This window comes from Spodoptera frugiperda, chromosome 27 (genome assembly GCF_023101765.2).
Source record: "Spodoptera frugiperda isolate SF20-4 chromosome 27, AGI-APGP_CSIRO_Sfru_2.0, whole genome shotgun sequence".
NCBI classification, from domain to species: Eukaryota; Metazoa; Arthropoda; class Insecta; order Lepidoptera; family Noctuidae; genus Spodoptera; species Spodoptera frugiperda.
Window position 1 is genome coordinate 11,188,975 of NC_064238.1, and position 14,576 is coordinate 11,203,550.

Genomic DNA, 14,576 nt, shown 5'->3' on the forward strand with positions numbered 1-14,576 from the left:
TAATTTGGAAATATTGTTATGTTTAAAAAAAATATGAATATAGTCCTCCACTTTGCCATTTGACATACTATTAACGTTTCATTACACGTTTTACTTGATCACTGTTTTAGTTGATTTGAGTTGCTTTCCAAACATGACGACTTCACAACTTTCTTTATTTATAAATATTTTAACATTTTTAACACTTTGTGAGTCAAATCAAAATAAAAGAAATCCTAATATTTTATTTATAGTTGTCGACGACTTACGCCATCTTTCGGACGAAACTATCAACTTACCGAATTTGAAAAGATTAGCTGATGAGGGGGCGAATTTCAAAAACGCTTTCGCACAGGTAAGTACTTTAGGAACCTAAGTGACTGATATTATAGATACAGTGTAGTCCGTTTAGTACGACTTCGCATATAGCAACCAACCGTTTTTAGCGACGAAAGTTTAGGCATTTGTTTGGTTTTTATAGATATATTATGATTTGACATGTATTTTAATTTTTGACTTGTATTTTGTGTATGATTTGACGCTGATATTAATTTTCCATTTGTTTCACGACCGGTATTTAAATATTGTTTGTATATTTTATTAGTGACATTTTGAACTTTCTGACTTATTATATCAATATTTATTATGCCTGCTTAAATTATCTTGCAAAAACATGTATTATGATCTTAAATTGGATTGAGATAAATGAAATTTGAATTATTATTGTTATTGAAAGTTGTTTGATCGTGTTTTGTGATACTAACAATTTTTTTACAGCAAGCCCTCTGCGCTCCAAGTAGAAACTCCATGTTGACTGGCCGTCGACCAGACACATTGCGTTTATATGATTTCTACAGCTACTGGCGTGACACAGTAGGAAACTTCACTACCCTTCCCCAATTCTTCAAAGAGAACGGCTATGACACTTATTCTATAGGAAAAGTGTTTCATCCAGGAATAAGTTCAAACTTCACTGATGATTATCCCTACAGCTGGTCTGAATATCCTTACCATCCACCCACATTAAAATATAAAGATGCAGCCGTATGCAAAGATAAGGACACTGGAAAATTCCAGAAAAACCTCATATGTCCAGTAAAGATTGATGATCAACCGCAAGGCACTTTACCAGATTTGCAGTCTTTGGAACATGCTGTCAATATTCTTACAAATAGGAATAACACACGACCATTTCTGCTAGCGATTGGGTTTTATAAACCTCACATACCAATCAAGTTTCCAGAAGAATATCTTGGTGAGGACTTGCATATTATTTTAAACTGAATAAGTATTGCTATTTGGTTTATTTTCGCTTGACCGTTCCTACAGTCGGGTGCTCTTATTTTTTTTTTGCTTGTTGCTGCTGTTGTTTAAGTATAACTTGAATTCAATTACGATTAGGTACCTACCTAATCAGGGAGGTCCACATTTAAAGAGATCCTGAAAATCAGCTACCTCATACTGGCCATATTAATACATTTTCATTTTTATTGCATAATCAATGAGGTCAAAAATCGAACATACCTAATTATTAAATTACATTTTACAGAAAGAATACCAATAAACCGAGTAAGACCTCAAAGACACCCTTACATGTCGGCTGACATTCCCCTAGTCTCCTGGCACCCCTGGACAGACGTCAGGCGAAGAGATGACATCGCCCGCCTAAACATATCCTTTCCTTTAGGCACAATGCCACTTGATTGGTCAATCAAAATCAGGCAAAGTTACTACGCAGCCGCGGCATATATTGACGATTTAATTGGTGAATTGATCAGTTATATCGATAGACGGAATACTATTGTGGTTCTAACAAGTGATCATGGTCAGTATTACTACTATTTTGTATAGACACCAGCATGTTGAAGTATCCTAAAGCGTTCAAATGATTTTCAACTTTACGATTTTGTTAGAGGGTTGAAAATTTATTGAAAACATTTGGGATAACTTAATGTGCCAGTGTAGTTATAATATTTTAAACTACTGTTATAAAAAATACCTATGTATTTATATTTAATTTTGATTACAGGATGGTCGTTAGGAGAGAATGGTCTATGGGCAAAATACAGCAACTTCGACGTGGCCTTGAAGGTTCCATTAATATTTTCAGCTCCAGGTATATCTTCTAGAAACATACATACCCCAGTCGAGTTGATTGACCTTTTCCCTACACTAGTCGACATGAGTGGTTTACCGCATAACTTACCAAAATGTGGTGTCAAAGATAAATCAACGTTATGTTTTGAGGGGAAGAGTTTAAAACCTTTTATGACCCAAGACTTTAGGGAATTTGGAAGTAATTTTGCTTTTAGCCAATACCCGAGACCAAGTGTGTACCCTCAGATGAACTCTGATAAACCACGCCTAAAGGACATTAGAATAATGGGCTACAGTATAAGAACAAAAAGATATAGATACACAGAATGGGTTTTATTCAATAACACATTATTTACAATCGACTGGAACAAATTATACGGCTTAGAACTATACGATCACTTTGTAGATCCTGATGAATCTAACAATTTATATTTGGTACATAAATATAAAAATATTAAACAATATCTCTCTAGGTTGTTAAGATCACACGTTAATTTAACAATTTAAGGACGCGTTCTCATAATTGATAGGTATCGAATCGCATCACTACATTGACACGACTCTCGACAATACACACATACGCACGGATAACTGCGGAAATTATGACAAAATGAACTTGATACTTTGAAAGTTTGAATATTTTCTTACTTTCTTTTTTAATATTTTTATTTTATTTAGTGCGTGCGTAGACTCAAATGTTTTGTGTTATCTGTTGTTCAATTCCGTTCAGTGCCGAATTTGGGCTCGGATTATTCGATTGGTGTCATTTTCATAGTTTTCGGAAAGTAAGCGTTCGAAATCAAAAATCAAATGGTGCCAACGCAAAACTAACTTTTTACATGCTTTTATTTAGTTTCATATGTAAAGGATGTATGTATGTGTGTTTGTTTGTATGTTTCTATATAACCGACCTCTTCCAACTCGATTTTTACCCATTTTAAACGGACCGATTTCGTTCAAACTTTGTAGACTTAACAAGGACCGGTGGCAAATTAATACCTCGTAGAAATTAATCAAGGGTCAGGAATCCCTGACGTGGACACTTAACAGCCCAGATGAACCTGAAGAGATATGAATATACTATCTTAAGAAAAGTTGTTCAGCGTGATGAGCACATTTTAGCGCCATACGAAAATCGAGGATGTAGAATCCCTGACATGGACTCCAGCCCAGCCGAACCTGAAGAGATTTGAATATACTTTCAACAAAAGATATTTAGCGTGATGAGCATTTTATATGAATATACTATCTTAAGAAAAGTTGTTCAGCGTGATGAGCACATTTTAGCGCCATACGAAAATCGAGGATGTAGAATCCCTGACATGGACTCCAGCCCAGCCGAACCTGAAGAGATTTGAATATACTTTCAAGAAAAGATATTTAGCGTGATGAGCACTTTTTCGCCATATCTTTTATACTAATTATTCTCATAACAATACTAAATTTTCCGCCTACTGTTAGTATTAATATTAAAATTATTTTGTTCGGTTCATCACAAAAACATGTTTTTAAGTTTTTTTAATCTACAATGTGATAGGGGTGGGACTTCTAACCCGTTAAGGCTGAGTACTACATCTAATTTTATCGACAAAAAAAATAATACCCCATATTATTTTGGTTGAACCCCTAATTGAAAATATTGAAAAATTGTGATTTTTTCGGTAAAAATAATTCACAAATGATTTTTTTCTCACCAAAACATTATCAAACATTTGAAAAAAGTAATGAATTAGTTAGCCAAGGTTATTAGCTACCGTTTGTCGTTTTGTTTCTACGACGCATACAACCTTTGGTATCAAAAAAAGTAAAAAAAATATTAAAATTGCCATAATTTAAACCCCCGACTTTTGTCGATAAAATTAGATGTAGAACTCAGCCTTAACGGGTTAGAAGTCCCACCCCTATCACATTGTATATTTTATTATGGTTTTATATCAATGGTTTTCGGGGTCGCCAAGATAAAAAAAAAAACAATTATGGTAACGAACGTGACAAGACCTGGGTGGAACAAACAAAGAAAATACATAAAATAAATTAAACATCAATTCTTTATTTTCACGATATTTGTTTGAATATGCGAGGAATGAGCCCGTAAATTCATATTTCTTGCCTGTCTTGGGTCAATTAATTCCGGAAGAAGACAATTTTTATAAAATCGAATGATGCACTCCGTATTCGATATTAGCGACCCCAAAAACCACAACAATGACACTCATGTCGAAAAATGACAATGCCAGAATCTCTATAGAGCTTTGTCCCACCAAAAAAATATAGTGTACAGACATGCCAAATGTAGCATTCTATTGCTGCTCTATTAGTGATAACTAAAAACATGATTAAAAGCCTTTAGATCTTGCGGTTTCTATATGAATCTAAGTACAAAATATTACATTTAGGTTAGGTTAATTGCAGTTATAATGGTAGAAATAATTAAATTACAATGCTATCATAGGGTGTTTAGCTATGAAAGGAAGAAATGTCATCACTCATCACCAATATCACCTTTAGTAATCCTACTTTAATTCATAATCATAACGAAACAACAATGTAAACAGAACAGACAGAGCGAATGTCAAATAATGACTTTTTGGACATAATGACACACGCACGCCAATGAGGTTTCGTTACATCTAATCACTAACGTTCAAACACGAAATCATAATTATATATGCATTCATTATAATATATATTATAAAAAAAAATTAACTAGCAGTATGTATTAAAACCAAATTCATATTAAAATTCGTACACATTACATTAATAAATCTTTTTTTTATTGAATTACTCGTTTTGTTCCTTGTGCAAGCGTACTAAGAAACGCAGAGGGTCGCGATAAATACAGGAAATAGGCCTTGGGTTTTTAAAATTCTTTTTATTTCCTAATTTTTATCCGCAAGTTTATCAGAATAATAATTAAGTAACCAAGGGTCTTATTTTCATTGCATAATTTGATTAATTTACATTTTTTGTACATTGATGAAATTAAGTGGGGCAGGATCTGGCATGGTCATTTATATATTTATGTCGGCGCCATCTTGAACTTAGATTTTCACTTTATATTCGTTATAAGCGACCCCAAAAACCATGAAAATGACACCCATGATGGAAAGTTGGCAAATCTTGTCGGCGCCATCTTGGATTTTGATTTTGACTTCATATTCGCTATAAGCGACCCCAAAAACCATGAAAATGACACCCATGATGGAAAGTTGGCAAATCTTGTCGGCGCCATCTTGGATTTTGATTTTGACTTCATATTCGCTATAAGCGACCCCAAAAACCATGAAAATGACACCCATGTTGGAAAGTTGGCAAATCTTGTCGGCGCCATCTTGGATTTTGATTTTGACTCCATATTCGCTATAAGCGACCCCAAAAACCATGAAAATGACACCCATGTTGGAAAGTTGGCAAATCTTGTCGGCGCCATCTTGGTTTTTGTTTTTGACTTCATATTCGCTATAAGCGACCCCAAAAACCATGAAAATGACACCCATGATGGAAAGTTGGCAAATCTTGTCGGCGCCATCTTGGATTTTGATTTTGACTTCATATTCGCTATAAGCGACCCCAAAAACCATGAAAATGACACCCATGTTGGAAAGTTGGCAAATCTTGTCGGCGCCATCTTGGATTTTGATTTTGACTCCATATTCGCTATAAGCGACCCCAAAAACCATGAAAATGACACCCATGGTGGAAAGTTGGCAAATCTTGTCGGCGCCATCTTGGATTTTGATTTTGACTCCATATTCGCTATAAGCGACCCCAAAAACCATGAAAATGACACCCATGTTGGAAAGTTGGCAAATCTTGTCGGCGCCATCTTGGATTTTGATTTTGACTCCATATTCGCTATAAGCGACCCCAAAAACCATGAAAATGACACCCATGGTGGAAAGTTGGCAAATCTTGTCGGCGCCATCTTGGATTTTGATTTTGACTCCATATTCGCTATAAGCGACCCCAAAAACCATGAAAATGACACCCATGATGGAAAGTTGGCAAATCTTGTCGGCGCCATCTTGGATTTTGATTTAACCTCATGTTCAAAATAATATAACGAAACATTCTATATTCATAAAGTGTTGCTCGTACAGAATGTGTAAAAAAACATACAAACAGCCGAACATAGTACCTCCTCCTTTTTGTGAAGTCGGTAAAAATATCAAGATTGGTTTGTGAAGTATAATATCAAATATTTTGTACTCGTACAGCGATCTTTTTCAAGGCCATTTTTTGTAACAGGCGACGCAGCGTCCACCCACGACAGCGCTCGAGCGCAGACTGAAATTTCATTTGACATTTTCTATCCAATAAATCTAAATAGTAAACAAATAAAATAACCCTTATTGCTACGCTTTAAAGTTGATGTCTGACAGCAAAATAGGAGAAAAAATTAAACGGGAACTTTTATTTATTTCCGAGACAATTTGAAACATTTTCGTAATTTTTTCCCATGGTATAATTTTTGATTATGTCTGCTTCCCCGGGATATTTTTTTGAGATTCAGAATTATGCGTGTAGTAGCAGTAAAATGTTCCTAAACTCAACCCTTTTTTGTCAATTTTGTGTGAAGAGGTAAAGAAAAATCGTGTTTGCAATAATAAAATATAACTTTTTTCACATTACAAATCAACATTTTGGAGATAAAGAAGTGATCTATCTATTGTAATTGTTAGTTATGTTCAGTTAAGTTTCTTTTGGTCGTAATATGTACTGAAAAATAGCTTATTTACGTCAGATTTGAGAACGCGTCCTTAACGTAAAACAAACTTATACATTAATTAAATTTATAAATTAAAATAAATTGCACTGATTTCATGTAAAATTGAACGCATACAGCATTTATGAATGAGATTTTGTGACGACACAAAAAAAAAGCCGAGGTGTTGAGTACTCTGCATGATGTCATGGATGCTGAACAAATATTTCATGTATGATCCTGAAGCACCAGATGTCGTTTTTTTTTCGGCCTAACCTCATAGGACAAAGGAAGGAGTTTATGCATGTAGGTACGTAAAACAAATTGAGCAATAAACATTCAAATCTTAAGGGTTGTTTTCCTGCGACATTTCATCATCAATTGACATGTAGTACATGGCAAAATAAACCTTAGAGATAAGTTATTGAGCACCATTTAGCTTGCAGAGAGCTGGATTAGCAGTATACCTTACCTACCTTGGTACAGGAAAACCACCCTTACGCACCAATATGGCGAAATGTTAAACAAAATCTGGCCCGTGCTAATAATAATAATGAAAAACATAAAATTGTGTATATTTTTGCCCCCAACAGACAAAGACATGATATATGCACAAACAAAAATGATTAAAGACACAACACAGTTTACTTACTAATGGAAAACACAGTACATATAGGTGTTATTAAGGGCTGATGTTCTTTGACTTGGCCATCAACGCCTATACATGTTTACCTACTGTCTCATTTGGAACAAAGATCACTGTGTCTTGCGATTTTAGATTTTCAGACAGCTCGTCTGCATGCACCTTAAAAATAACAATTACGGTGTTTAATTATGTTAGGAATTATATTCAGTTGTTCTGGGTAAACTTGGACTTACGGTAGAACATGGAATCATTATGTTATACAAAGCTGTTAATTGATTTTAATCTTAATATTTACTAGCCATAAATGCCATAGTAAAATGCACCATAGAATTCAATCTAAAGTTATACAATTTTAGTCTATTTTTACCCAGAATAATTGTAATTAATTTCGTAAATAAATGTTTAAATAAATATAAGGCATAAGTATATTTATTTAAATATTTATTAAATAGATATAAGTATTTAGAATACACCACTTAAATACTCTAGATCGCACATAGCTGCTTGAAATTCTTAGTTGCGCTTACTAAAGATTTGATTTATATTATCTCCCAAGTCAGCTCATACTCTGTCTGTAGGTATAGCAAATTTCATCAAAATCCGTTCAGTAGTTTCAGCGTGATTAACGGACAAACATTCAAACAAAAAAACTTTCACATTTATAATATTAGTATGATTAGTAACCATATAGTTTTCTATGGTAAGATGAATTACTGTATGTTGTATAATAAACCTAGGCCTAACCTAAAAATTCACTGTTTTTGGACAGTCACTGAAATATTTCGGTTAAAAATCATTCATATTTTATTCGAGATTCATACAAGATACATATTTCATTCGACTTCATTTCTAAAAAAGCATATGTACGGTCGAATTGAGAACCTCCTCCTTTTTTTGAAGTCGCTTAAAAAGTCGCACGATGCCAATCGGATCGAATAATTCTAGAAAACTATAAATGTACCTAACACATATAGAAATTAGATATTATTGTATAAAAATCTATAGTATTGACGTTCCCCGAGAGTATATTAGTCCGGACTGAGTATGAAGTTAGTAATAAAACTACATTAAAATGTAATGAATGAAAACAATCTTCTAAAATGCTATATCCGTATTGTAATCTGATATAATTAATTATGGAAATATCTGTATTGTAATATCAATATAATTAATTATGGATTATTATAAATACTGAATTTACTTTGAAATGCTATTTAATACTTGCAAAATGTATATGGAATGTCAATAGCTTATTGCTAAGTTACGTGTAAAAGTATTTTAGTAACATCAAGTATTTAGGGAAGACAAACAAATATTTAAATAGCTTAAATTGATTAATTATATACTAATATTAAGTATAATATATGAAGTAGTATATTTAATAGAAAATGATAACCAGTTTTAACGCAAAAACAACCGCAAGACTACTTACGAAAGAGACAGAGTATAATCATCCCTCTCTTTTAAACAAACATACTTATTAATTCTACGATATGATTACTGGGTTATGTTGCCAATTAATATCATAATTTAATAAATACGAACCCTAACTTTAAAGATATAAGACTCATATTGGAAGAGATAATAATATATACCCAATAATCTAAGTTACAAAGCATCAACTAAAATCTATACAGTCTTTAAATATGCGAAATACAACTTTAAAAACATCATACTAAGCTCTGTTTTTCTTCGGGTACTGGTTTCCGGGAATTCTCCTCCATTTCTTGTTGTTTGAATCGTGCGTAGAGGGCGCTGCTGAATAGGACTATGATGTTGGAAGTCCACCAGAGGACGTTTTTGGTTTCATTGTACCACTGCGTTGCTAGGACTGTTTGGGCGCACGCTTTAGCAGTACCTGATATGTTGTGTGTTAGTGGAGAAGTAACCTGTAATGTTTATAAAATATTCTTATTAACATGAGTGGTATGCTTTTCACCATCAAAAGTAACTTTTAGTTAGAACTTTTAGCTTTTAGGAATTAACTCTTGAATTCCTGACCCCCAAAAGGCCGACAAAGCACTTGTAAAGCCCCTGGTGTTTCGAATGTCCACGGGCGGCGGCGATTGCTTACAATCAGGTGATTCGTCTGCTCGTTTATCGGCTTATACCATAAAAAAGACTATTCGAAAGAGTACAATAGCCAATTGAATCTCACCTTTATCTGCAACGACGTAAAGTATCCAATAGCAAATCCGCACAGCCCACCAATGACCATTTGTATCCAAAAATATCCACTAGTAAAATTGGTGTAACTCAGTAACACAGAGACTTCGCCGTTTATTACAATTAGTGGCAAGAATAGGAAAATGGAGTAGGCATTATTATAAAAGGATAGCAACCAAACTTCTTGGTTTACACTGGGTAAAACCTTCTTGGTATAAATTGAGTAGAGAGAAAGCATAAGAGATCCTATCACTCCATACATTGTACCTATTAAAGAAAATGAACCTGGAACAGAAATATGTTTTTTTTTAATAAAGTTCTACAATGATAATATTTTTATATTTATATTTTCATTCATAGTGTGTAATGTACCAGAAATTATATGAAATATTGAATAGTTCCTGTTTAAAAATATGACAAAAAGGAAGTGAATCGAACATAATCACTATGCATTGCCAAATTCGTCTAAATTAGAAGATAATAGCTTCTACATAAAAAAAAATGTTATAATTTTATATTTATAATAAACTAGCTGATGCCCGCGGCTTTCCTTGTATGGATTACAGACTTTAAAAGTAACTAATAAAAGTAGCCTAAGTACATCAGCTACCTGCCAATAAAATCCCGTCAAAATCGGTCCAGCCATTTCAGAGATTAACCGAGATAAACAGACAGACAAAAATTGTAAAAAAACATTGTTTTTCGTGTATGTATCGTTTGTATATTCATATGCATCATGTACTAAAAAGTAGTGCGTGCGTGTTTTTGTTTGGATGTGTGTATTAGTCTAAACTCTAGACTGAATAATAATTAATCATAAACTGTACCATGTCTAGGCAAATGTATTTAAGGCACTTTTCACCTAGAAAAAGTGACGATAACAATAAAGTGGTTCTAGCAACGCTTGGATACTAATAGTTGAAGAGATCTTCTAAATAACTCAATCTGGTACATTACATTTCCACAAAAAACTACATAAAATGAAATCATACACCACTCATATTTTTTTAATGCTTACCTAATAAATTCTCCTGGTCTACTCCAAGATAAAATCCAAATATAATAAGACCACAACAGAAAATACATCTGTAAGAAGTCCTTTGACCAAGAAGCACCCAACTGAACACCACATTAAATACAGTGGTTAGAGATCTTCCAATGTAGTAGAATGGAACTCCCACATACTTCAGACACAGGTTATTTGTTGCTATCATCAATGTGAACATTAATGAAAGAGGGATAACCTGAAAAGAACAAGAAGAATCATATTCAAAATTATTTTTCTGATTGTGCATTGTACATCATCATCATCAACCGCCTATAAGTGACCACTGCTGACCAAAGGCCTCTTCTCACACGGATTTGAGCATTAATCACCACACTTGCTCAATGCAGGTTTGACTACATAGCGTTGTTGAAATATCAGGAAAATAATTGTCTATCTGATCAACTTAGCTCATTCAACTTGCTGACTACATTCAAGCCACGATCGGAGCCCATAATCATAAGCAGAATGCAAACTTTCACCGCGACATAAATGCCTCATGCGACTAGTCGGGCAAAAAGATTCGAACGTAACTGAGCCCTAACATCAAATACCCATCTATATACCTGTTTTTGAATAACAGTCCTAACTGTTAAAAATAAGTGTTTAAAGTAATAGTAGTCGTTTTATATTTGTTTGACTATCTGATTAACACAACAGTGTCAATATGTGTAACTAGATTAGCCGTTAGACATTTAGTCACAAATGTGTAATGTAGATAACACAGGGAAAAACATTGCAATGTAATTGAACTGAAATATTCAGTTACATTGCAAAACAAGCTACCTAATGGACTTTCATTTAATTTCCAACCCTATTAGTTGAGCAATAAAGTTGAAAATCTGTAAAATAATTTTGAGCATTTGGGGTATTTTCATGTGCTTGTGTCTATATGATTAGGAATGTGTATGAGTGTTAACAGTAAAAGCTAATGAATTTACAATGTCCTTGGTTCTTATCATGAAATGACATCCTGAATGGTTTTACGAATTTATAGAGTGATATTTTTAAATTCATTATTTAGATTAGAACAAACTTTTGTTTTAAATGGTTTTATATTTTGTTCATGGTATAAATAAACTAGGTGTCACATATCTACACTTATATACATTTAGATATGTAATTCTGCCTATCACATATTAACCATTTGTAGAATAAAAAGCGTGTACATTTTTGGGATTCGAATATTCCTAATCTTTCGTAGGTAATTTAGAATGGATACAATGTGAAAATGTATATGTATAGCATAATTGAAGCAATACTTATCTACAACTCATTAAAATTATCTGTGTCATTATCTGTTACATATTCTTATACTGAGTAATATGCCTTTTGTGCTAAGAGGTTCTGAGGGACTTTTATGAATACTTTTAATTTAAAATATATTTATTGTCCATGAATCACTATTATAAGAATTAATTCATAAAAATTATGTATTGCTATCATTAGTTAATATAGAGTGTTACTAGCGGACCCGACAGACGTTGTCCTGTCTACACGTCTTTAATTTGAAAATTTTAAACTTTTTTTAATAAGCTAAAACATTCTGAACCTTTTTGATGAAAATTGTTATTCAAATGTTATGACAATATCTAACGTCATTAATATTTGACACTGCGATGGTAGCGCCGTCTGTCGGATCATAAATGTAAAACATTCCAAAATCAAAAACTACTAATAAATTAAAAACTAATTAAAAAAACATTGTCCAGCGGACAAAATTGTGAATCTAAACCATTCTCAGATCCCCTTGAACACACACAAAAAAGTTCATCAAAATCGGTCCACTCGTTTAAGAGAGTTTAAGTTCAGTGACATACACACTTACAGAAGAATTATATATATAAAGATCTACAGTTGTTATTCATTGGAAATCATAGTATTTATATCTATACTGTCAGTAGAACTGTTTCAAGCATTGATATTAATCTTGATATTATCTAATAGGAACATAAATGTGAAATTAAATGAACTACAAACTGATAAGATTACACTAATTAGAGTAGTATTTGAATCCTGTTGTGATATAAAATATTCCATATTTAGCAAGTATTATGTGAATATATTTTATTAGTTATTTCCACATAGTTTCACCCATTCTGTTTGGGTCCTAATGATCGTACCATGATGTTTTGTAGCTTATAGCCTGCTTCAATAAATGGACTATCCAACATAAAAAGAAGATTGATGGATTCAAAAAAACAATCAATTGAACTGCAACTTACTTTATACATATAAAAAAGTAAATAAGGTCATCTTGAAAAAAAACTTCCTCTTGCTTTCTTATTACATAAAGTTTTTTCTCAGGAATGGGAGAGATGATGATGATGATGATGACTTAATAGACATTTTACAATCAACACTTGGGAGTACAGTAATGGAATAACAAACATTTCTATTTTAACTCAATAACTTTAAATAATAATATTTGTTTTACAACAAAATACTCTTATTTTAAAAGCAACTAACTTGCCTTTTGTACAACATACATTAGATACGAATTAAAGCAATACTTGTATCAGAATGTATTCATCAAGAAATGAAAAAAAAAATATGATAGTGGCTCCGTTTCTTTGCCCCCAGAGTAGAAATATTCTTAACCACTAATCATTGTAGTCATGTCCTTGTGTAGACTTAATACATCATTCACAGCTTCTCATATAGGGAAGAAGAGGGAAAGATTAACAGAAGTCATTCTCAATTTCTGAATAACTCCATCATCGGGAATCCTTAGATGCACTATTCATTATTCATTAAAAATGTGTATTAGTGCAACATTTATTATGTTTAATGTGATTATTACATTATCATAATACTTACTCGCTTCATGACATCCAAATTCCATGGTGTACCTTTAGGGAATGTGAAGACACCAGGGATACCGCCAGTTCGGCTTAATGAATAGCAAATACTAAAGGACACAATGCATTGGAACCATGTTATAAACAATGGAGCTTCTAATGCAACCTCCTGGCTGCTCAGCAATGTCTTATTTACGAATACTGTTGCTATTGACACAACCCTGAAAAAAAAGAGCATGTATTGAAATACACATAGTTAGGTACCTATGTTTTGTATAAGTTTTTCAGTGTAATTTTATCGTATGAAAATATAAAATTTATGACCGGCACTATTCATATTTCATGCACAGTAAATATTTGACACAGTTTCATTATATTTGCTTTGTATGGTGGTGTGACCTTCTGTATAATTTCGCCGGCATATAATTTCATGTACTTGCATACGTAAGCAGTGGTCTTTATAGTAAAAAATATACTTTTACGGTAAACTTGTACAGGAAAAAGCTATAAAAAAATATTTGTAATACACACCAGTAACAAGAAACAACAATAAATATTGTAATGTATCTTGAACACAAATCTGAACGAGGATTCTTCATTTTCACTAATTTAAATTAACTGCGTTGTTTATTTGATTGTTATTAATTATTCTCTTAAAACACCATGATATAAGGTCAACAGTTTTTATAATACTATTTTAAATTATTTATTTTATCAGCGAGCTACGAACACGAAGACGAGCGCCGCTGTTTTTTTTTTATTTATCAAAGCGTTCCATCCTTCTGTCATGCCAATTGCCAAATTACATGCATAAAACGAATGACAGTTGTTCATTCATCTCTGTCATTATTAACGTAAAACATGAAATGCTTTATCAATGCTTGTAGTCCTATATCGACTCAGATTTAAACGGACCGCCACTCAAACCCAAGAATATGAAAGCATTATCAGCTTTATGATGATTGTAATAAAGACTATTTTTGCTCAAATGTTTCATTGAGACCTTGATTTTTTTTTATTAGTTTGACATTAAAACACTAGGGTGTATAGCATTAAAATATTGTCATAATGACGATTACTCTTTATGTTGTAAACAAGTTTGCAGAAGAAATTAAACCAAGTTTTAATGAATAACAT

The 14,576-nt window shown here is 32.7% G+C and overlaps 2 protein-coding genes across 2 annotated transcripts; one reads left to right on the forward strand and one right to left on the reverse strand.

The window, feature by feature from the left end:
- Positions 1–109: 109 nt before the first annotated feature.
- LOC118263467 (iduronate 2-sulfatase) lies at positions 110–3,036 on the forward strand. The gene is made up of 4 exons (XM_035575487.2): positions 110–334; positions 757–1,234; positions 1,529–1,804; positions 2,009–3,036. The coding sequence occupies exons 1-4, from the start codon at positions 134–136 to the stop codon at positions 2,581–2,583; spliced, it is 1,530 nt and encodes a 509-aa protein (XP_035431380.2). The 5' UTR covers positions 110–133; the 3' UTR covers positions 2,584–3,036.
- A 4,261-nt stretch (positions 3,037–7,297) lies between these two features.
- Positions 7,298–14,199, reverse strand: LOC118263468 (GDP-fucose transporter 1). The gene is made up of 6 exons (XM_035575488.2): positions 13,971–14,199; positions 13,459–13,660; positions 10,612–10,837; positions 9,586–9,878; positions 9,104–9,316; positions 7,298–7,586 (listed from the first exon to the last, which is right to left on the reverse strand). Exons 1-6 carry the CDS (start codon positions 14,036–14,038, stop codon positions 7,500–7,502), a joined length of 1,089 nt encoding a protein of 362 aa, XP_035431381.1. The 5' UTR covers positions 14,039–14,199; the 3' UTR covers positions 7,298–7,499.
- Positions 14,200–14,576: the final 377 nt, after the last annotated feature.